A 24,990-nucleotide genomic window follows, 5' to 3' on the forward strand; every position below is an offset into this window, starting at 1 on the left:
CATCATAATTAAATTTTTTACTGCTATATATACATTATATTTATCCTTGTCTATTTTTCCTACCACTTTGCACGATGTTATTACCACTTACTTTTGTTTTATTTATTTAATCCTTTTTTAGTTTTGTATTATTTTATACGTTATTTCTTTTTCTTTTTTCTTAAATTATATAAACATGTATACTAAGATTTGTCTCTAATTTTAAAGTTTTTTATCTCTATTATTTGTATTGTATTTTATATTATATAAATCTATGAATTATGTTATTGCTGTACTTTACTGTTTATAAATTAACCGGCTGGTATCATATAACCTAAATAAATAAATTCTCCTTCAATCTTTTTGACTATTTCCTTCATTCTCTAGAATTCATTCGGTCAATTTTCATATAAAACGGAAAAAATGTAAAGTTTGATTCTATGTTATTATTTTAATGAAATTTGGCCTGATTTCATACATGAAACAATGTCTAACTACACTTTATTATAATTTATTTATTTGTGGGCATTGCGTGTTCTTTTATACGTTCTCCATTACTTGTTTCTCGGACTGAAATGTTTTCCAATCTTCTACCATCGACGAATCATGGAATATATTTTTTCTCGCCTTTTGAATCTTAATAATTGGGAAGTTATATACTTCCGGCAAATTGCAGTATTCGTACTAAACTTCTACCATCCGATCCATGCAATTTAAACTTTGGGTCGTAGGAAAATATAAGACATTTCCACTGCTCCTCAGGACATTTAAGGTATTTTTGTAATTAATCTATTTTTCATGGAAATAAGTGGTTTTTGACATTTTGTGTAGTCGCACTCCGGCTTCTAAAGCTGTACATCTGATCATTATGGTTTAATATATTTTTTGACATCTTTAGATGATATTTGAGTGAATGGTTGCATAGTTCATTTGATTATATGATCTTCTTCTGGCATAGTCTTAGGTTTTCTTCTACCTCAGTGCACAATTTTGGTGAATCCTCTGTTTATAAATCGAGACGCAGTTGATACTCCAACTTTAAAATCACCGATATTTCACTTTTGAATATGTTGATTATACTTATTACCTGTCATTTTATTGAATTATTACAAAAATAGAGCATAAAGGCCCATGACGATCAGATTATGACCAAATTAGGCAATGAAGTAAACGATATTACCCCTTTGTAAGTTTAATCTATACTCTTATAGGTCCTTATAACTATTTCAGCTAAAAAATACAAAAAATAGTTGCAAATGTTTTGAACAGGTCGAATCATACGATTCTTTACCTTTCGGGAAATATCAATATTTTATAACAGCCCACTCATTTACCCAATAAGAATTTGGAAAAAACACTCCAATAAAATTATTATTCTCAGAAGATATACTTATATAAAGTTCATGGTAGGGCTAGTTACAAATGTATTGAACAGCACTGTATATATGTTTTTTTTTGTAGGTACATGATGGAAAAAATCTTAAGGGACGTTCCAACGATGCCAAAGCTTCAGCTTGTCTTTATATAGCATGTCGACAAGAAGGAGTTCCGCGCACATTCAAGGAAATATGTGCAGTCAGCAAAATTAGCAAAAAGGAAATAGGAAGATGTTTCAAACTAACATTAAAAGCCCTTGAAACTAGCGTGGATCTAATAACAACGGCAGATTTTATGTCAAGATTTTGTGCCAATCTTGGTAAGTGAAAATATTTTTTTCGTACAACATTATTCCTAATTTATGAATTTTCAGACCTTCCAAATATGGTACAGCGAGCGGCTACGCATATCGCGAAGAAGGCGGTTGAAATGGACATTGTTCCTGGTCGGTCCCCAATCTCAGTTGCTGCAGCTGCTATATACATGGCCTCACAGGTAAATAAATATTTAATTGTTTTGATATTTGGGTTTTGAAAATATTTAATAAACTTAAAGTCACTCAATTCATTGGCCTGGATAGTGATATCTGGTCGTAATATAAATTAAATTTCCATTAATTTAAGCAATTCAAAGCCTTTAAAAGTCCAATTTAACGAATTAGTGCATCAAAGTATAAAATATTTACCAAATATGCTTTCACGATATTTAGAGCATATCCACTCTTGATGTTTGGTGTCCTATATCGCCAACTGCATGGGACGACTCTATATTTGGCGTTACTTTCATTGATGATTTCACAATGGTGTTCCAAATTAAGGAAAAGTCGAAAGTATTCGAAAATTTTAAAAGGACAAGTCTCGTCCAACCACGATACAGCAAAAGAATACCTAACCCAAAATATATTGCAATCCATTGCTTTCACAGTGATGCGAAAGCAATGGAATGTAGGGTTTAAAATATCCCGTGTAAAAATTGGGGGATCTGATTTGATATGGTAAGATCTGAGCCAAGATATGATCAGATCTGAGCAGATCCGAAAAATGGTTATATCTGGTCAGATCTAAATACTATGGAATTGGATCTGATCAGATCTCAAAAATGAGACACGTCTAATTAGATCTAAAAAGATATAATTTGATATAATTGTATATTATTTGATACTTTTGTTTCTTTCGAGATCTTTAAACAGCATAGGATACCTGATCATAATAAAAGCCCATAATTTGTATATAATATGAGATCAATTATTTTATTTAATAATGCAAAAAGTATATACATTACATACACTCAAAAAATTTTGATATAAATTGAATTCCATCAAACCCAATTAAGGAGGTATTGACAGTTGAGTTGCAGTGTTGTCCAGGGTTTTTTCGTTTGAACTATGTAAGCAAGTATAAGGATTGCTTTGGATCATTCTTCTTTAAGTTGCAATAAAAGTTGCTAAAAAGGTTATAATTTTATGTTGCTTTTAATACTCACATTTAAAGAGTGATGTCCGATTCAATGTTTAGCTCAATAACATGGGACATCTTTCTTATAATCGAGTCCGAACGGCATATCACGTTGCGTTGAGAAAACTTATATAATCTTTGAAGCAGTAAGAAATGTGACCAGCATTATTGTGAGGAGATAATCCACCGCCGAGGTAATTTTTGGTCGGAACTGGGATTGAACGCATGACCTTTTGAATGCAAGGCGGGCATGGTAACCAGTACCACCGTGGTTTCCTTTTTCCTAATCTAGAAAGTATTAAAACAATATATGAAAAGGACTACGAAGGAAATGAAAAATACAATCTACTAAACTACATAATCTCCGCAATAAAAGAAACTACATTCTACCAAATTAAATCAATTAAGTATTTCTTAATTTTCTCGCTTTTCTTGTGTTAAGTGATGATCCTGACGGCGTTTATAATGGGTTTTTGTTGAAACTGAAAACACTAAAGGTCGAATTGGTTTGTCGAATTTAATGGAAACATGAAGGACTTTTATAATGTATAGAACCAATTTATTAGAAAATGTCGATGTCTCTATTCCAAAGTACGCTAAGTCTAAAAAGTGAATTTTAAGGAAACAAGTTCAAAGTTTTTTGCCCTTTTTGTATTGGAAATTTTTAAAACTTTAGTCACATGCTGCGTACAATATTAACAATAACTTTTGATAGAAGTGTCCAATAAATTCGAACTTTTGACAGGATGCAATTCACATCAATGCGAATAAAAAACAATGAACTCCATCAAAAAATGCTAAGTTGACTTGGCGTACTCTGGAATGAGGACATCAGCGTTGCCAATTTAGCTTTTTTCCCGCTTTGGCTTTTCTTTGAAGACGTTTAGCGGGAAAAAATGCATTTAGCTTTTAGCTTTTTTTTCTGGCTTTTTTTCATGACCCTTTTAGCTATTTTTGTTTTTTTTTTTCGACATGTTTCTATTGAAATATGGATAAATCGGCGTTTTTATCTAAGCCTTGCTGCAAGTATAAGGGTTTCCACATATTTCAAAGCTCAGTTGAAACATTAATAATGAGTCCAGCCATTATGCGGGCATTTTTGTAGCAAATACACCTTGTTGTAAAGTTTTTTCATTATATACATAAAAGTTATCGTAAACTTTAAATCTACTATTACCATACAAATTTGTTAGATAAACTGTCAGTAAATTATTGGGAATATTATCATTTGACTCGTTTATCCTTTTTATGTTATTATAATATTCTAAAGTTATTACGATATTACTAAATTAAAATAGTAGATGTGAAGAGCTTTGTGCACTGAAAAAATATTGTCGTCTCCTTAAAATACGAACGCGAATTTTGGTTATAATAGCATTTGTGAATTTCTTTTATATAAACTGTTTTCCTTGTCCAAAAGACGATAAAGTCGTTTTGTCCTTATAATTAAGTGATGCAACTTAAAAATGGGTATGTTTTCATGAAAGAAGGAAGGTTAGGTTAAGGTTAGGTTAAAGTGGCAGCCCGATTAAGATTCAGGCTCACTTAGACTATTCAGTCCATTGTGATACCACATTAACTAAAAGTACCTATTACATATGGGCACTTCTAGTTTTAACCGCTGAACCTTCTTGATTATTTTTCTTTGTTGAACCAACCAGATTGTTCCAAAAATATTAGCAGACTGCTTAAGTTAACGTTTTCCAGATCCGCCAGTAATCTGAAGCTATATGCTCCTAAAAGTTGCTTGCGCTTTACACAAAATGCAGGACACTCACACAAGAGGTGTTTTATTGATTCCTTTTCCTCCGCATCATGACAGCTCATACAATAGTCATTATACTTCGCACCAATAGTTTTTGCAAAATCGCCTATCAGGCAGCGACCCGTATAGCAGATATCAGGAGTGATATCTGGCGTCTCGAGAACACTAGCATATCTAGTGTGCGGTTTAAGTTGAAATGGGGCCATATTTGCTTGGTGTCGTTACAACCCTTGCAATTCTCCCATCGAACATTTGCCATCATAACAGCCTTCTCACGCAGCATGAGCTTGCAGGTAGCTAGGGGCATACCAACAAATTCTAGTTCCCCTGGAATATGTAAGGTAGTCCCTAGCCTTGCCAACTCATCCGCTTCGCAGTTCCCCGGTATGTTCCTATGGCCAGGCACCCATATTAGGTGAATATTGTACTGCTCAGCCATCTCATTGAGAGATTTGCGGCAATCGATGGCCGTTTTCGAGTTGAGGAACACAGAGTCCAAGGATTTTATTGCAGGTTGACTGTCTGAGTATATATTAATGCCCACATTTTTTGGAACATTACTTCTCAGCCAATTCGCCACCTCTCTTATTGCTAATATTTCAGCCTGAAAAACACTACAGTGATTAGGTAATCTTTTCGCTATTTGAAGTTCCAGATCATTAGAATATACTCCGAAACCCACTTGTCCATCCAATTTGGAGCCATCAGTGTAGAAATCTATATATTCTTTATTCCCCGGGGTCTGTGTGCACCACGCCTCACTGTTGGGATATAGAGTCTCAAACTTTTTGTCGAAAAGTGGACTCGCCAAAGTGTAATCCACTACGTTAGGCACATCTGACATTATTTTGAGGGCAGAACTGTGACCGTAACCATTTTCCGACCACAGCGATAGTTCGCGCAACCGCACAGCCGTTGTTGCAGCTGACTGTTTGGCCAAAATGTCTAAAGGCAATAGATGCAGCATGACATTAAGGGAATTTGTTCCTGTCTTGCTGAATGCGCCTGAAATACACAAACACGCCATACGCTGAACTTTTTCTAAACCAGTCGGTTTCTGAAGTGCCGGCCACCAGACTACAACACCATATAGCATTATAGGTCTAACCACTGCCGTGTATAGCCAATGCACAATTTTTGGTTTTAGTCCCCACTTTTTTCCTATTGCCTTTTTGCACGAGTACAAAGCTACAGTTGCCGGAGTAATTCCATCAGGTCCAGGGGATTTGAATGGTCCAAAGCTATTTAGCGCCCATCTTATTCTAGTTTCCGATACAATTTCCTCGACAGGAAACGACCGCTGAGCAACTGTGGCACCGCCAGTACATGGTTCAACCGTCTGATTTCCAGGAAAATGTGTGTCCAATAGTACCTCCAGCGTCTCCTCACTGGACGTTGTCCAATTGCCCTCCGATGTTTTAATGAAACCTGGAGCGGAGTTGGTGGATGCTAGAACCTTCCGTAGTCTGGAAGCCTCGGACGTATTCTCAATACTGCTGCAGTAAGCATTCCAAGAGTTATGCAGAGCCTTTCTCAGTTCTCGCTTGTATCCTCTCAGATTCTTCTTATAAGCGTCCCAGTCCTCAGGGGCTCTGGTGGACTTTGCCTTGTTAAACAGCTTCCTGCAGGATTTCCTCATATTACTTAATTCCTTAGACCACCATGGTGGTCGATGTTTCCCCCTTGGCTTTCCTCTAGGGCATGCAGCTTTCAGTGAGATGTTGAAGGCCTTAGTAATCCGCTCCACTGCGTGTTCGATATCTTGCACATTTCTCATATTTGTCTCTGTTATTTCCGGTATCATCATATTGAACGATTCCCTATACCTATTCCAGTCAGCTTTCCTAACATTTGGCGGAAATATGATATTGGTGATATGAACATCAAATTTGAAACTGATGTAGCGATGATCTGAGAAGCTGTGTTCACTTAAAACCTGCCACTCAGATATCATTTCATTCAGTTCTTGCGAGGCCAAGGTGATGTCCAAAACCTCTTGCCTGTTTTTAGTGACAAAGGTTGGGACATCTCCCTTGTTGCAAACTACCAGATTAGTACGCAAAATAAACTCTATTAGCGACTCTCCCCTTGCATTAGTATCACTACTTCCCCATATACTATGATGTGCATTCGCATCGCATCCCATAATGTCCTCTTCAGAGATATCGGTGACTCTCGCAATAACCATAGGTTCAACTTTGGTGAGTTCTGAGGCAGTAGAAGCCTCCTCACGCATACGGTATCTATCCATGTCTTCAAATGTCTTGGTATCCCCCTCGACTTCGCAAGAGGATCCGCTTACTTCTGATTCAGACAGAGGCTTGTCCATTTCTGAATCCTTTAGCTGATCGTTTTTATACACCTTCATTTGGATATAATGAAAGCCATAACATACACGACTTTGCTAGATGTGGCAAAGACTGAGTGTTCAATATAAACACTGCATGCCGTCTTGGCCCATCCACTTCATCCAAACGGCCAACCTTCCAATCAGCTGTTGGAAGTTCTGGATTGCATTGTTTCAGTCTATTTAAAATAGATTCAGGGTCAGGAGGGTTTGCAGGTATCCACGCATGTGCTCTTGGTCTAGCCGGTATGTCTTTCTTCTCGACTAACTCTAGAGCAGCTCCTTCCCAAACTTCACCAATTAGTATCAGAGCAGCTTTAAAACATTCTATAGACCTCGGGTCCTCAAATGCGACTAGCTTAAATCGTCCTTGATACCAACCAGCCTCTTGGTGTCGAGGATTTGGGCCGGGAAACTTTTCCAGCACCTGTGAGTAGACGGCAGACAAAGCATTCTCAATTTCCCCCCATTTTTGCTTTGGAACCATACCGTCCAATGCTCCTTTATTTATGATAGCCATCACAAGGCTGTCTTTAGCAACTGAGGCAAACGATCGTTCATCCCTTTTGGAGGATGGCAGCTCATCCGGTGATCGTTCACTTTTTCCAGCCTCAAGAATTCCTTGAGCCCATTTTAAGGAATCGCTTTGTTTAGCCGACAACGTGCTTGGGTCGACTGATCCTAATTTCTTTAGTATAAACAAAGCATTTCTGCGTTCTTTGAATCTCTTTCGTGAGGGATTACCTCCTTTTGATGCCGTTACCTTGGAAAAGGTCCGACTTGTCAAATTGTCGCCACCTGTCGACCCGTCTACAGGTCGACTAATTGGGCCTAACTCTTGGTCATTGCCCAAATTTATAACTCCAGTCGATACCCGTCCACTGGGCCCTGAAGTTAGCAACCCAGTGGATGTCTTTGAATTTCTCTGCATGGTGGCCTAATATCCCACCACACTTGAAATTCGTAGTAGGTACTTATTACGATGATTTTATCCGCTATTAAAAAAACACGTCCGTTCCGTTCGACGGTTGAAATAACATGAAAGAAGGAAGAATTAATGAAATAGTCTTTAAATCTGTGGAGTTTTTGCACCTTAACCACAAACCAAAATAGCGTTCAAAAATAGAAGATGTTTTTCAACACTTTATTTTAAAAACGTATATATATAATAATTTCTACTTGAAGTCGAGTCTGAATTTGGAAATTTAAGTTGGCGTTAGCACGTTTTTAAAGCACTTTGATAGCTCATGAAGAAAAGGAAAATGTTTTTACAGGGAAATGTAACCTATAGGTATTTTCTACAATTTAAATAAAAGTAATGTATTTCGAATTTTTCACAATTTCAAAACCAAACTAAAATTTTATTTAAAAAATGACAAATCATTTTTTTACCAAATCCAAAGCATGCTTAGATCATTTAATATTTTAAAATAATAAGTAAATAAAATAGAGGTGTTGGGAAGGTAGCTCCCACAAAACGAAGGACTTCCAGTAAAAAATTTGTGATAGTAATCAAAATGTATCGAATACGCAAACAGAGCTAATATGCCTTAGATATTGTTACAGTCTCACAGAAGTGGAAATAAAATGAAAATAATATGCATTGTAAGTGAAAAAAAGCCTTTAAGTTTGTTAAATTTCAATCAAAAATGTCACTTTTGATACAAAAAAAATAGCTTTTTTTCTAGCTATTTTTTTTTAGCATTTTTTAGCTTTTTTTAGCTATTTTTTGGGCAAATCTAGCGGTTTTTGGTGAAACAATTCTGGCAACGCTGGAGGACATCGATATGATGATAGATAGGGTGGTTAAAATTTCAAGGGCCGATGTTGATTTTGAATAAAACACAAACTATTTAGGAAATTATTGTAATTTTATTTTATTATGATATATTGGTATTACTCAATTATGTATGGAACAAAATATCAGCCAAATGGGCGCCGCGACCTCGGTGGCACACCTTCATCAGATGGTCCAAATTTTCGATGACGCTGAGGCATAATAGAGGTTCTATGCCGTTAATGTGCCGAATTATCTCATCCTTTAGCTCTTGAATTGTTGCTGGCTTATCGACGTACACCTTTTCTTTCAAATAACCCCAAAGAAAAAAGTCCAACGGTGTCAAATCACATGATCTTGGCGGCCAATTGACATCGCCATTACGTGAGATAACACGGCCATTGAATTTGTTGCGCAAAAGAGCCAATGTTTCGTTACCTGTGTGGCAAGTGGCACCGTCCTGCTGAAACCACATATCGTCCACATCCATATCTTCCAATTCGGCCCATAAAAAGTTCGTTATCATCTCACGATAGCGAACACCATTCACAGTAACTGCCTGACCGGCCTCATTTTGGAAAAAAAAACACGGCCCGATGATGCCGCCAGCCCATAAACCACACCAAACAGTCACTCTTTGTGGGTGTATTGGGTTTTCGACACTCTTGGATTCTCATTCGCCCAAATGCGGCAATTCTGTTTATTGACGAATCCACTAAGGTGAAAATGTGCCTCATCACTGAAGATGATTTTCTTCAAAAATTGATCATCCACTGTTGCCATTTCTTGGAACCATTTAACACGTTGTTGGATTGTGTATCTCTCTACACAGAAAAAAATATCACCAAAATATTTCCAATTAAAAAGTTAATTGAAGTTGAAATTTTGTTCAATTAATAAATTAATTGGTACAATTAACTTTTTAATCAAGATAGAAACATTAAGTTAATTAAGCCAATGATTGAAAATTTTAAAATTTTTAATTACAAAATTAATTGATACAATTAACTTTTAATCAAATTCGGAAGACTAAGTCAATTAAAAAAGTGATGAACATTTTTTTAAAATTTTTAATTAAATTTTTTTCAAACAATCAATTGTTAATCCAAATAAAATTTCTAAGCCAATTCAGAATGTAATTGAAAATAGTTACCTTTTTTAATTACTAAATTAATTGAGTTTTGCAATTAATATCAATTAAATTTTTAATTGAATCAATTAAAAAATTAATTGAAATTTGGTAATGAAATCAATTAATTTTTTAATCAAGAATTTTTTCTATGCCCAATTAAAACTATCATTTTCGTGATTGAAGACATTTCAATTAAAAAATTAATTGGATCAATTAATTTCGTGATTGAATCAGAAAAAAAATTGTTTGTGTGTATGGTTCAAATTGAGTAAGTCTGAAATAGAGAAATGTCAAATAAAATTCGGAAAAAAAAAACTTGGCGTTTAGGTGTGGTTCAAATTCAACAAAGGCCCTTACAATTTAACCACCCTTTATAACAAAAAGCGATGAAACACCTGGATGAAGATTACAAGCATGCTCTTCAAGCAACATAAAATTTGTGACTCGGCTATCCTTAGGCAATATTATAGGATGCTGGATTCCTTCAGATAGATCGGAATTGCTGATGCGTCCTCCAACTCCAAGTAAATCGTTATTGTCCATGAATGGTGACAACTTCAAAATTTTTGAATCTTTTCGTAATGGTTTATGCTGGCGTAGGCAATTCCTCTCGTCCTCGAAACTGATCTGAGCAATACTAAGGCAAACAATTCGTGCAGAATTAATTTCTTCAAATGTCAAATAATCTTGTTTTTAGACCTCAAAATTTTAATAAATCCTTGTAATGGATGGGCAACAGACTTAGCGCTTCTCATCAAGGCGACAGAACAATTTTTAATTTCGCTTTGAAATTCTGGATCGTGGTGAGAAAAGTTCAAAGACAGATCTTGTTGCTCAAACATACGTGGATCATATAACCAGCTAGGCCCCTTCCACCATAACTCAAAATCAAGAAGCTGCACAGCCAGCAAACCCCGTGAGGCGCAATCGGCTGGGTTTTCACGTGAACCAACATGTCTCCAAATATTTCGAGGTAACGTATTCAAAATCTCTGAAGTGCGATTAGCAACAAATGTTTTCAATCGAATTGGTTCCATTGACAACCACGATAAAACGATGGATGAGTCGCACCATGCAGAGTATTTTATTCTTCAAGGTGACAAAGTTTCCGAAATAGTTTTCATCAGGCGTGTGAGGAGCAGCGCTCCGAACAATTCCAATCGTGGCAGCGATATCTGCTTCAGCGGCGCAACGCGGGTTTTCGCAGCAATGATTTTTGACCGTAATGTGTCTGTCTTCATTTATAGATCGGCAATAAACAACAGCTGAATATTCCCTTATTGATGCATCGCAAAATCCCATAAGATGAATTTCATCAGTGTTCGGGACATACCTCTCCAATTGCAGATCATTAAGAGTGCATAGGTCATCTCTATATTTCACCCACATTCGAGCGATGTCCTCAGCCAATGGATCGTCCCAACCAACATTTATTAGCCACAACTGCTGGAAAATAATCTTGAATTTCACGACGACAGGTGATACAAGTCCTAGAGGATCAAAAATTCGCGAAACATCAGATAAAATCCTTCGCTTTGTTGCTGTTAGGGATTCACTTTTCTTCACCCTATAGCTTATTACGTCATCATACGGGTTCCAATGGATGCCTAAAACCTTTGACGAAATTGCAACATCATGATCCAAAAAATTCAATTCATCTTGGTGATTTGTAAAATTGCGAGAATTTGACACCCATTTACTTAATTCTAGGTCCGTTAATGACAACAATTCCACAAGCTCATTTCGCTTCCTCTCAAGTCCAAGTTCTGTTGATGCACCCGTTACAACGTCATCGACATAAAAATCGTTCAATAAAATTTGAGACGCAATTGGATGAGATTTTTGGTAATCCTTAGCTAGCTGCTCAAGGACACGAACTGACATATGTAACCGTACAAAGTTGGAAATGTTTAATAGGTTGGTCAGGTTCTTCACGCCACAATATTCGTTGGTAATTTCTATGGTGTTCTGCTATCCAAATTTGTCGAAACATTTTTATTGTATCTGCTGAAAAAACATATTCGAAAAGTCGGAAGCGTAGACAAACAGCAAATAAATTTCTATGTATAGGCTCTCCAATGTATAATTTACTGTCGAGAGAAACTCCCCGAGCATCCTCAAATGAACCATCAAATACAACCCGTAATTTCTTTCCAATGATGGGGCGATGAGGCAAATAGAAAAGTCTGTCATCCTGCACATCTACTTTAGATTGCTCAACTTCACGCATATGACCCAAGCTGTGGTACTCCCTCATAAATTCAATATACTGTTGTTTCAAAATAGGATTTTTGGAAAGACGTTTCTCTGTACCATGAAACCGAAGTAATGCTTGGTCATAGGTATTCGCAAAGGTAGGATTTTCTTCAACAAATGGAAGCTCCACAATATATTTGCCATTGCAATGGCGTTGATGAGTATTTTGAAAATGAGTTTCAACAATGACAGATTCTTGATCAGGTTTTATTTCAAAATTGGAATCTTCTATTTCCCAAAAAGCTCGTAAAGATCTGTCAATGTCCAATGTCGTAAGCATAGATGATGTGTATTTGGTATCCACATTCAATAAAGCAGATGTTACGACACAACCAAAAATAGATGAAACGGCAAGGACGTTTCCTTGGTTATCACGAATCTTGTTCATAGTGAAAACATCCCAAACGTAGCCAGAACCAAGCGGAATATCTATACCCGAAGGCGTGTTAAATGTAGGGTCTGCTAGGACGACATTTTCAAACTTCTCAAGAATCGATGGATCCAATAAGGTTCTGGGCAACAATGATGTTATTTTACCCAACACATGAACTTGAACGTCGATAGATCTATTTGTAACTCTTGACTGAATATGTACAAACCCATGTCCGTTTGTAGACTCGGCTTTAACTGAAGAGATTCCCGATAGAGCGATATTTGAATGCTGGCGAGATACTTTCAGCCGTTTCATGAAACTCTCAGTTATATAAGACAACTCCGATGCGGTGTCAAGAAGTATACGACAAGGCAGAAAATTACCATTGCGTGCTCTAACATTTACTATAGCTGTGGGTAAAATATTGCAATGGTTCGAATTGTTTGCGTTCGAAGTATACGATTCAGCAATAGTATTTAAAGAAACAGGATTGGAATTAACCAAATCATTAGCTGTCGAATCCAAAGGTGAGGTACTTGTTGATTCAGAAGATAAAGGTGGTAAAAAAATGAACCAAAGAATGATGTTTGTGACCACAATCTCTACAACGACGAGACGATTTGCATCCGCTTGCACTATGACCTCTTCCAAGACAGTTGAATCATAGGCGCTTCTCTTTTACAAATGATCTGCGTTGAGCAGTAGATTGCGATAAAAATTGTGAACATTTATAAAGGGCATGCTCGCTAGAATTGCATTTGATACAAAGTTTAGAATTATCGATGGAAACCATTGACGTTGTATGTTGTTTAGCAGCTGACTTGCTAATAACTTTTCTACCTAACTCAAGCTCTTCGCAACGCTGATCCAAAAATTTTAAAAATTCTACAATCGTCGGTTTTTTCGAATCTCGGCTGTGTTCGACCCATTTTTTGCGACAATCGGAATCTAATTTGCTGTTCAATATGTATATCAACCAGGGGTCACGTTCAGAATTTTCAATTGCCTCCAGTCCTCTAACAACCTCGTTAGCAATGTAAGATATTTTACGTAAACCAACAGCGTCTTCATCCTTTATCGACTTTAATGTCATATACGTCTCGATGTAGGAATTTACAATATGACGTGGCCTGTCGTAGCGTTCCTTTAGTCTGTCCCAAGTTGACTGATATGAAGTTTCAGAAATCTGTATGTGCCTTATAGCTTTAGCGGCATCATTCCTCAACAAAGAATTTAAATAGTAATGGTTAGGTTAGGTTAAAGTGGCAGCCCGATTAAGATTCAGGCTCACTTAGACTATTCAGGCCATTGTGATACCACATTAACTAAAAGTACCTATTACATATGGGCACTTCTAGTTTTAACCGTTGAACCTTCTCGATTATTTTCTTCTGTTGAACCAACCAGATTGTTCCAAAAACATTAGCAAACTGCTTAAGTTAACGTTTTCCAGGTCCGCTAGTAATCTGAAGCTATATGCCCCTAAAATTTGCTTACGCCTTACACAAAATGCAGGACACTCACACAAGAGGTGTATTATTGATTCCTTTTCCTCCGCATCATGACAGCTCATACAATAGTCATTATACTTCGCGCCAATAGTTTTTGCAAAATCGCCTATCAGGCAGCGACCCGTTATAGCAGATATCAGGAGTGATATCTGGTGTCTCGAGAACACTAGCATATCTAGTGTGCGGTTTAAGTTTAACGCAGTAAGAGCTTGCAGGTAGCCAGAGGCACACCAACAGATTCTATTTCCCCTGGAATATGTAAGGTAGTTCCTAGCCTTGCTAGCTCATCTGCTTCGCAGTTCCCCGGTATGTTCCTGTGGCCAGGCACCCATATTAGGTGAATATTGTGCTGCTCAGCCATCTCATTGAGAGATTTGCGGCAGTCGAAGGCCGTTTTCTAGTTGAGGAACACAGAGTCCAAGGATTTTATTGCAGGTTGACTGTCTGAGTATATATTAATGCCAATATTGCTTGGAGCATTACTTCTCAGCCAATTCACCACTTCTCTTATTGCTAATATTTCAGCCTGAAAAATACTACAGTGATCAGGTAATCTTTTCGCTATTCGAAGTTCCAGATCTTTAGAATATACTCCGAAACCCACTTGGCCATCCAATTTGGAGCCATCAGTGTAGAAATCTATATATCTTTTATTCCCCGGGGTCCGTGTACACCACGCCTCACTGTTGGGAATTAGTGTCTCAAACTTGTTGTCGAAAAGTGGACTCGCCAAAGTGTAATCCACTACGTTAGGCACATCTGGCATTATTTTGAGGACCGAACTGTGACCGTAACCTTTTTCCGACCACAGCGATAGCTCGCGCAACCGCACAGCCGTTGTTGCAGCTGACTGTTTGGCCAAAATGTCTAAGGGCAATAGATGCAGTATGACATTAAGGGAGTTTGTTCCTGTCTTGCTGAATGCACCTGAGATACACAAGCACGCCATACGCTGAACTTTGTCTAAACTTGTCGGCTGGTGAAGTGCCGGCCACCAGACTACAACACCATACAGCATTATAGGTCTAACCACTGCCGTGTATAGCCAATGTACAATTTTTGGTTTTAGTCCCCACTTTTTCCCTATTGCCTTTTTGCACGAGTATAAAGCTACCGTTGCTTTCCTCGCCCTTTCTTCAATATTAAGCTTAAAGTTCAGCTTCCTGTCCAAAATAACGCCAAGGTATTTTGCACACTCCCTAAAGGGAATTTCAATACCCCCTGAGGAAATGGGCCTAAGCGTGGGAGTTTTGCGATTTTTGCAGTACATGACTATTTCTGTCTTTGCAGGATTTACCCCAAGACCATTATCTTTCGCCCATTTCTCAGTCATCCGGAGGGCTCTCTGTATAATATCTCGAACTGTTGATGGGAATTTTCCCCTGACTGCTAGTGCCACATCATCTGCGTATGCCACCACTTGTATCCTTTCTTTTTCTAGGGAAACCAGAAGGTCGTTTATAGCAACATTCCAAAGAAGAGGTGATAGAACTCCTCCTTGAGGAGTGCCTCTGTTCACATACCTTTGTATGTTTGCTTGTCCTAGTGTGGCTGAAATACGTCTCTTCCTTAGAAGTTCGTCTAACAGCCTAAGTATACCAGGATCAACATTCAGAGTTGTCAGTCCATTTAATATCGAGCTCGGATGGACGTTATTGAACGCCCCTTCGATGTCTAGAAATGCCACGATTGTGTATTCTTTGACAGATAGTGAGCTTTCAATAAAGCTGACTAGTTCATGTAATGCGGTCTCAGTAGACCTGCCTTTCGAGTATGCATGTTGTCGTTTCGAGAGCAAACTTGAATCGACGCTAGTTCTAAGATAAATATCTATCATCCTCTCCAGAGTCTTAAGTAGGAATGATGATAAGCTGATTGGTCGGAAATCCTTCGCATTCGAGTGAGCTTTAGGTATGAAAACGACTTTTGATTCTCTCCACTTTCGTGGAATATATGCTAAGTTGATACATCCTATATATATCGCCGACAACCAGGGGATAATTCTGTCAGCCACCGCTTTTAACTCCGCCGGAGTAATTCCATCAGGTCCGGGGGATTTGAATGATCCAAAGCTATTTAACGCCCATTTTATTCTAGATTCTGATACAATTTCCTCTATAGGAAACGACCGCTGCGCCACTGTGGCACCGCCAGTGCATGGTTCAACCGTCTGATTTCCGGGAAAATGTGTGTCCAATAGTACCTCCAGCGTCTCCTCACTGGACGTTGTCCAATTGCCCTCCGATGTTTTAATGAAACCTGGAGCGGAGCTCGTGGATGCTAGCACCTTCCGTAGTCTGGAAGCCTCGGACGTATTCTCAATGCTGCTGCAGTAATCATTCCAAGAGTTATGCTGAGCCTTTCTCAGTTCTCGCTTGTATCCTCTCAGATTCTTCTTGTAAGCGTCCCAATCCACAGGAGCTCTGGTGGACTTTGCTTTGTTAAAGAGCTTCCTGCACGATTTCCTCATATTACCTAACTCCGTAGACCACCATTGTGGTCGATTTTTCCCCCTTGGCTTCCCTTTAGGGCATGCAGATTTCAGTGAAATGTTGAAGGCCTTAGTAATCCTCTCCACTGCGTGTTCGATAACTTGCACAGTGCTCATATTTGTCTCTGGTATTTCCGGTATCATCATATTGAACGATTCCCTATACCTATTCCAGTCAGCTTTCCTAACATTTGGCGGAAATATGGTCTTGGTGGTATGAACATCAAATTTGAAACTGATGTAGCGATGATCTGAGAAGCTGTGTTCACTTAAAACATGCCACTCAGATATCATTTCATTCAGTTCTTGCGAGGCCAAGGTGATGTCCAAAACCTCTTGCCTGTTTTTAGTGACAAAGGTTGGGGCATCTCCCTTGTTGCAAACTACCAGATTAGTACGCAAAATAAACTCTATTAGCGACTCTCCCCTTGCATTAGTATCACTACTTCCCCATATACTATGATGCGCATTCGCATCGCATCCCATAATGAGTTTCGTCTTTGTTTTCAGTGACTCCTCAACTAAGGTCTTAACGGCACATGGAGGCATCTCCCTGTCATGTCCCATATAGACCGAAGATACCCAATATTTGCATTTGGCTATTTCTAAATTGGCAACGACAGTGTCTGCATTGCACATTGAAGGAAGCAGAAACAAGTTAAGCTCGTTTTTAGCAATTATACAGGCTCGATTTACATCATTACCAGTATACTGCAATAGTTTGAACCCCGGAGTACTTAATTCACACATTTTGTTTCTATAAGCATATGGTTCTTGAATAAGAACTATGTCTATGTCCCCTTTCATCAGGAGAACTTTTAAGGCAGCACATGCAGCCAGAGAGGATGATAGACATGTATCTTAGAACTACCGTGGATTCAGGTTTGCTCTCGAAACGACAGCATGCATACTCGAAGGGCAGGTCTACTGAGACCGCATTGCATGAACTGGTCAGCTTTATTGAAAGCTCACTATATGTCAAAGAATACACAATCGTGGCGTTTCTAGACATCGAAGGGGCGTTCAATAATATCTATCCGAGCTCGATATTAAATGGACTGACAACTCTGAATGTTGATCCAGGTATTCTTAGGCTGTTAGACGAACTTCTAATGAAGAGACGTATTTCAGCCACACTAGGGCAAGCAAACATACAAAGGTATGTGAACAGAGGCACTCCCCAAGGAGGAGTTCTATCACCTCTTCTTTGGAATGTTGCTATAAACAACCTTCTGGTTTCTCTAGAAAAAGAAAGGATAAAAGTGGTGGCATACGCAGATGATGTGGCGCTAGCAGTCAGGGGAAAATTCCCATCCACAATCAGAGATATTATACAGAGAGCTCTCCGGATGACTGAGAAATGGGCGAAAGATAATGGTCTTGGTGTAAATCCAGCAAAGACAGAAATAGTCATGTACTGCAAAGATCGCAAAACTCCCACGGTTAGGCCCATTTCCTTAGGGGGTACTGAAATTCCCTTTGGTGAGTGTGCAAAATACCTTGGCGTTATTTTGGACAGGAAGCTGAATTTTAGGCTTAATAATGAAGAGAGGGCGAGAAAAGCCACGGTAGCTTTGTACTCGTGCAAAAAGGCAATAGGGAAAAAGTGGGGACTAAGACCAAAAATTGTGCATTGGCTATACACGGCAGTGGTTAGACCTATAATGCTATATGGTGTTGTAGTCTGGTGGCCGGCACTTCAGAAACCGACTTGTTTAGATAAAGTTCAGCGTATGGCGAGCTTATGTATCTCAGGCGCATTTAGTAAGACAGGAACAGACTCCCTTAATGTCATGCTACATCTATTGCCTTTAGACATTTTGGCCAAACAGTCAGCTGCAACAACGGCTGTGCGGTTGCGCGAGCTATCGCTGTGGTCGGAAAAAATGTACGGTCATAGTTCGGTAATGCCAGATGTGCCTAACGTAGTAGATTACACCCTGGCAAAACCACTTTTCGACAAAAAGTTTGAAACTCTAATTCCCAACAGTGAGGCGTGGTGTACACAGACCCCGGGGAATAAAAGATATATAGATTTCTATACTGATGGCTCCAAATTGAATGGACAAGTGGGGTTCGGAGTATATTCTAAAGATCTGGAAATTCGAATAGCGAAAAGATTACCTAATCACTGTAGTGTTTTTCAGGCTGAAATATTGGCAATAAGAGAGGTGGTGAATTGGCTGAGAAGTAAAGTTCCAACAAATATTGGCATTAATATATACTCAGACAGTCAACCTGCAATAAAATCCTTGGACTCTGTGTTCCTTAACTCAAAAACGGCCATAGACTGCCGCAAATCTCTCAACGAGATGGCTGAGCAGTACAATATTCACCTAATATGGGTGCCTGGTCATAGGAACATACCGGGGAACTGTGAAGCAGATGTGTTAGCAAGGCTAGGAACTACCTTACATATTCCAGGGGAACTAGAATCTGTTGGTATGCCTCTGGCCACCTGCAAGCTCTTACTGCGTGAGAAGGCTGTTATGATGGCCAATATTCGATGGGAAAATTGCAAGGGTTGTAACGACACCAAGCAAATATGGCCCCATTTAAACTTAAACCGCACACTAGATATGCTAGTGTTCTCAAGGCGTCAGATAGCACTCCTAATATCTGCTATAACGGGTCGCTGCCTGATAGGCGAATTTGCAAAAACTATAGGTGCGAAGTATAATGACTATTGTATAAGCTGTCATGACGTGGAGGAAAAGGAATCAATTAAACACCTCTTGTGTGAGTGTCCTGCTTTTTGTGTAAGGCGTAAGCGAATTTTAGGAGCATATAGCTTTAGATTACTGGCTGACCTGGAAAACGTTAACTTAAGCAGTTTGTTAATGTTTTTGGAGCAATCTGGTTGGTTCCACAAAAGTTAATAATAGAGAAGGTTCAGTGGTTAAGACTAGAAGTGCCCATATGTAATAGGTACTTTTAGTTAAATGTGGTATCACAATGGACTGAATAGTCTAAGTGAGCCTGAAATTTAATCGGGCTGCCACTTTAACCTAACCTAACCTTCGGCGATCACCACTTCATTGCAGCCAAATTTTTTCCCTGCGAGCATCCTTTTGAGGTCTGAGAACAAGAAAAAGTCACTGGGGGCCAGATCTGGAGAATACGGTGGGTGAGGAAGCAATTCGAAGCCCAATTCATGAATTTTTGCTATCGTTCTCAATGACTTGTGGCACGGTGCGTTGTCTTGGTGGAACAACACTTTTTTCTTCTTTATATGGGGCCGTTTTGCCGCGATTTCGACCTTCAAAAGCTCCAATAACGCCATATAAAGTCACTGTTGATGGTTTTTTCCCTTCTCAAGATAATCGATAAAAATTATTCCATGCGCATCCCAAAAAACAGAGGCCATTACTTTGCCAGCGGACTTTTGAGTCTTTCCACGCTTCGGAGACGGTTCACCGGTCGCTGTCCACTCAGCCGACTGTCGATTGGACTCAGGAGTGTAGTGATGGAGCCATGTTTCATCCATTGTCACATATCGGTGTATTACGAGTTAACAGCTGCAAACACCGTTGTTGTTTTTGGTCAAATGTGAGCTCGTGCGGCACCCATTTTGCACAGAGCTTCCGCATATCCAAATATTGATGAATGATATGACCAACACGTTCCTTCGATATCTTTAATGCCTCTGCTATCTCGATCAACTTCATTGTACGGTCATTCAAAATCATTTTGTGGATTTTTTTGATGTTTTCGTCGGTAACCTCTTTCGGGCGTCCACTGCGTTCACCGTCCTCCGTGCTCATTTCACCACGCTTGAATTTTGCATACCAATCAATTATTGTTTATTTCCCTGGGGCAGAGTTCGGAAACTCATTATCAAGCCAAGTTTTTGCTTCCACCATATTTTTTCTCTTCAGAAAACAGTATTTTATCAAAACACGAAATTCCTTTTTTCCATTTTTTTCACAATAACAAAAGTTGATTCACAAAATACGCTCTATCTCACAAACTAATTGACTTACAGACATTAAATTTTGACACGAATCCATATATGTGTCAGACCGGAGACTTATCAGCCAACCCGTTATGTCGTTAATGTGCCGAATTATCTCATCCTTTAGCTCTTGAATTGTTGCTGGCTTATCGGCGTACACCTTTTCTTTCAAATAACCCCAAAGAAAAAAGTCCAACAGTGTCAAATCACATGATCTTGGCGGCCAATTGACATCGCCATTACTTGAGATAACACGGCCATTGAATTTGTTGCGCAAAAGAGCCATTGTTTCGTTAGCTGTGTGGCAAGTGGCACCGTCCTACTGAAACCACATATCGTCCACATCCATATCTTCAATTCGGGCCATAAAAAGTTCGTTATCATCTCACGATAGCGAACACCATTCACAGCAACTGCCTGACCGGCCTCATTTTGGAAAAATACGGCCCGTTGATGCCGCCAGTCCATAAACCGCACCAAACAGTCACTCTTTGTGGTTGCATTTGGTTTTTCGACAATCACTCTTGGATTCTCATTCGCTCAAATGCGGCAATTCTGTTTATTGACGAATCCACTGAGGTGAAAATGTGCCTCATCACTGAAGATGATTTTCTTCGAAAATTGATCATCCACTGTTGCCATTTCTTGGAACCATTTAACACGTTGTTGGATTGTGTATCTCTCCATGGTTCAAATTGAGTAATTCTGAAATAGAGAAATGTCAAATAAAATTCGGAAAAAAATTGGCGTTTAGGTGTGGTTCACATTCAACATAGGCCCTTACAATTTAACCACCCTAGAAAAAAATAAACTTTTGTTATTTGAAATTTAACAAGTAAAATTTACGCAATTAGTAAAAGTAAAACGCATTAAATTAAATTTACTATATAAATCTTAAAAAAATCATTGTTGTAGTCACAGAATCCGGAATTCCATCGGATAATCATCTTGACTAATGATTTCATTAACCTTCGGTGCCTGCGTCAATAAGCAAAATTGTCCTATCTTTAGGGTCGTATTTAACCCCATATATAGTCAGATATGATGTTATAAATAATATAGTGCTATACATGGTCCTATCCAAGCATATATTATTAGATATGGGAGATATAATTAGATATTACACTATATATGATGAGATCTGCGATTATATCTAACCATATCTAATTATATCTGAACCAAGATCCAATTAGATAACATTTTATATTATTAGATAGGATTGGATCCTCCAAAGAAAGATGAATATGGAAAATGAAACGCTACAACGCTCAAATTTTTGCGATGGGTACCACCAAAAATTTGGAAAAGACTTCGAAGAAATATACTCGCCAGTGGCTAGATTGTCAAAAATTCGGATTGTGCTAGAAGTGGGGTTACATAAAGGGTTACATTACATTACATGGAACCCTTAAGGAAAATATCTTCATGCATTATCCTGAAGGAATGGAAACAATTCCGGGGGGTTCCCCCAAGGATGCTTTGTATGGCGTCTACTCATAGGTACTGGAAAAAATTCCCTGTCCAAATTCTCGACACCAATAGATATGGCAGGGTAGTTCTTATGGGGGATTTCAATACGAATTTATTTGAATTGCATAAATCTGCTACTATGAGGGCGGTCAGTTCAGACTTGAATCTTTCCATAGTACATAATGGCATTCCTACACATTATGATACCTTTCACAACTCAACTCAACTTCACTTATTGATTATTGTCTTGTGTTTTCGTCTGATTTGGTTGAGTTGTCTGGCCAGTTTCAATGTCCGGGTTTATCTCACCACTCATTTATTTTTTGCTCGATTCATGTTGTGTTTTCCAGTGTACCGCAATTTTATGAGTACGTTGATTATGATGCTATTGGCATCGATCAAATAAAGGACGCGTTTGAATCCTGTGATTTCTCTGGAGTCTATTACACGTTGGATGTTGACGTTCAGATGGACCTGTTGTATGCCAATTTGCGCCAGGTCCATGGAATTTTCCCTATTCGTAGGAAGAGGTGTTCTTACCAGAGGAAGAATGTGTGGTTCAATGATCCGAGTATTAGATATCAGGTATCTCTGCGTGATATTGCTTGGAAGGAATACGTCCGTCACCCTTCCGCTGAGAATAGAAGGATATTTTGCCGAAGTCGGAATAGAGCGAAACGTGTTATAAGAAGGGTCAGAGCGTCATTTCATAATAGATTATTTGATGGTAAATCAAATAAAGAAGTTTGGTCAATACTTAAAAAGTATTGGGTGGGGAAGTGCAATGATGTTATTGATGATGACGTTGAGGAATTGAATAATATATGTGTCATCAGAATGTTTTCCCGAGTGTCTCAAATGCTAGTGAAGGTAATTTTTCGTTTCGTGCTGTTACTTATGCTGACTTAGTTGATGCTCTGTCTCTTATCAAGTCGAATGCAGTGGGTTCTGACGGGTTTACTTTAAAGTACCTGAAAATTTGTTTCCAATTTTTTGCTAGGCATCTTCTGCATATTGTCAATACTATTTTCATAACTTCGTCGTATCCATCTTTATGGAAAATTGGGAAGATTATTCCTATACGGAAGAATGATGCTGTAGTTAGTTATAGGCCTATTTCTATTATGCCCATTTTATCGAAAATGGTGGAGTATCTCATGAAGTCTCAGATGATGGACACTATTATCGAGAACTCCTTGTTCTATCATTCACAGACTGGCTTTAGAAGGAATCATGGCGCAGCGTCTCTTTTGGTCGGGCTTACCGATAATATTAGAAAAGTAGTGAGTGACCGTGGTAATTGTGTTCTAGTGCCGTTAGATGTTGAAAAAGCTTTTGATAGGGTGGATCATGCTATTCTTTTATGTAAACTTTCTTTGGATTTTCATCTTCTGCGTGTTAGTTAGTAAAGTCTTACCTTGGAAATAGGTTTCAATATGTTTGTAGTGGTGGTCGTTGCTCGACTATGTTGCGTGTATATATATATGTGGCATCACTGGTTTAATACTCGATACCAATTAGTGCGGGTATAGTGTTGGTATTCAACAACACTAATTTAAAAAGTATCACAATTTCTTCATTCTCTTTTTTAATACTCGCGCATTCAACACGTGCATTTACATTCGATTTTAATTTCCTTTAAGTTAAGTTGTTAACCTTATATAGTTGTATTTAAACAAAAACTTAAACAAAAGTATTTCGTGCACAATTGTTTTAATTGGAAAATATAAAAACCCCAAATTGGTGACCCCGTAACGCGAGATCGAAGGGAATTTTTGCAAATTGGAAAATATAAAAACCCCAAATTGGTGACCCCGTAACGCGAGATCGAAGGGAATTTTTGCAAATTGGTTTCTGCCAGCAGATCCGCCATTTTGCTCGACATTCAACAGGCGTCACTTTTCGCCATATTTCTTTGGTAACTTGTGCAAACGTTTTTGGAAATTTTTCTTGTTGTAAAATGGAAGACAGTGGTACATCAACGGCAGGTTCCCCCTTAACGGCCATCGATAGTGGTATTTCTGCACAACCTACAGGAAATAATTTCAGTGGTGTATGCCAGATTGCCTGTGCCACAGATGTCAAATACCAACATTGAAGCGTGGTTTACAACAATGGATTTTTGGTTCACTGCATCCGGGATTGTTGCAGATAAGCAGAAGACTGCCACTGTTCTTGCAGCTTTAGATCCAAATGTAATTTCGCAATTGGCTGAAGTAATTGCAACACTTCCTCAGTCCGACAGGTACGTACGTAAAGGCAAAAATTATTGAACATTTTGCTGATAGCGAGCAACGTCGCCTAAACCGTCTTTTGTCTGAACTCCCTCTTGGGGACAAGAAACCATCAGAATTATACTTCGAGATGAAACGTGTTGCCGGCAATACACTTGGAGATGCCGCCTTGAAAGGTTTATGGACAAAGCGGTTGCCTGAGTTCGCCCAACCAGTAGTAGCAGCATCGTCCGGTACTCCAGCTGAGTTTACAAAAATTGCCGACTCAATTATTGATGCAGTTGCACTCAACCAAGTAAATCGGATTCAAGCAAAGCCGTCGGACGAGTTACAGGAGCTTCGAACTGCCGTTATTGAATTGGGTAAAAAATTCAACCAACTTTCAACACGCTCACGCTCACGTTCTCGAATTCCAAACATTCCAAGAGATCGTTCGAAATCTCGCCCCGCATATTCTGGCAACGCAACGGGCGATGAATGTTGGTACCACAAGAAATATGGCCGAAACGCAAGAAAATGTCGCAGTCCCTGTCGTCACAAGAAGCGCCAAGTTCACGCGGTTGCTTCTGCTGTTTCTTCGTCTGACCAGTGACTTGTGGGGCAGATGGAGAATTTCTGCGAAGATTCTTCATCCAGATGCCAAATTTTTCGCTTACAAGTAAGAGATAAGAAAACAAATAATACTTTTTTGGTTGACAGCGGCGCCGATGTTTCCGTTTTGCCACTGACCTCCAAGTCTTTTGACATCCGTCCTTCTGCTGTTATGCTGTACGCCGCAAATGGTTCCCCCATTAAGGTAATAGGGGAGCAGCGCATAACACTTGATCTTGGCCTCCGTCGTGATTTCCATTCGTCATTGCCGACGTGAC

The 24,990-nt window shown here is 38.8% G+C and overlaps 1 protein-coding gene across 2 annotated transcripts in view; it reads left to right on the forward strand.

Annotated features, from left to right (window-relative positions):
* The window catches only part of TfIIB (transcription factor IIB), a 53,426-nt gene that overhangs the window by 17,258 nt on the left and 11,178 nt on the right, over positions 1–24,990 (forward strand). For both annotated transcript variants that reach the window (XM_075295577.1, XM_075295578.1), the window contains exons 3-4: positions 1,441–1,675; positions 1,730–1,851. In XM_075295577.1, the coding sequence (XP_075151692.1) occupies positions 1,441–1,675; positions 1,730–1,851 (357 nt within the window). The remainder of the gene's footprint in view (positions 1–1,440; positions 1,676–1,729; positions 1,852–24,990) is intronic.

Source organism: Haematobia irritans, chromosome 2 (genome assembly GCF_050003625.1).
Source record: "Haematobia irritans isolate KBUSLIRL chromosome 2, ASM5000362v1, whole genome shotgun sequence".
Taxonomy (NCBI): domain Eukaryota; kingdom Metazoa; phylum Arthropoda; class Insecta; order Diptera; family Muscidae; genus Haematobia; species Haematobia irritans.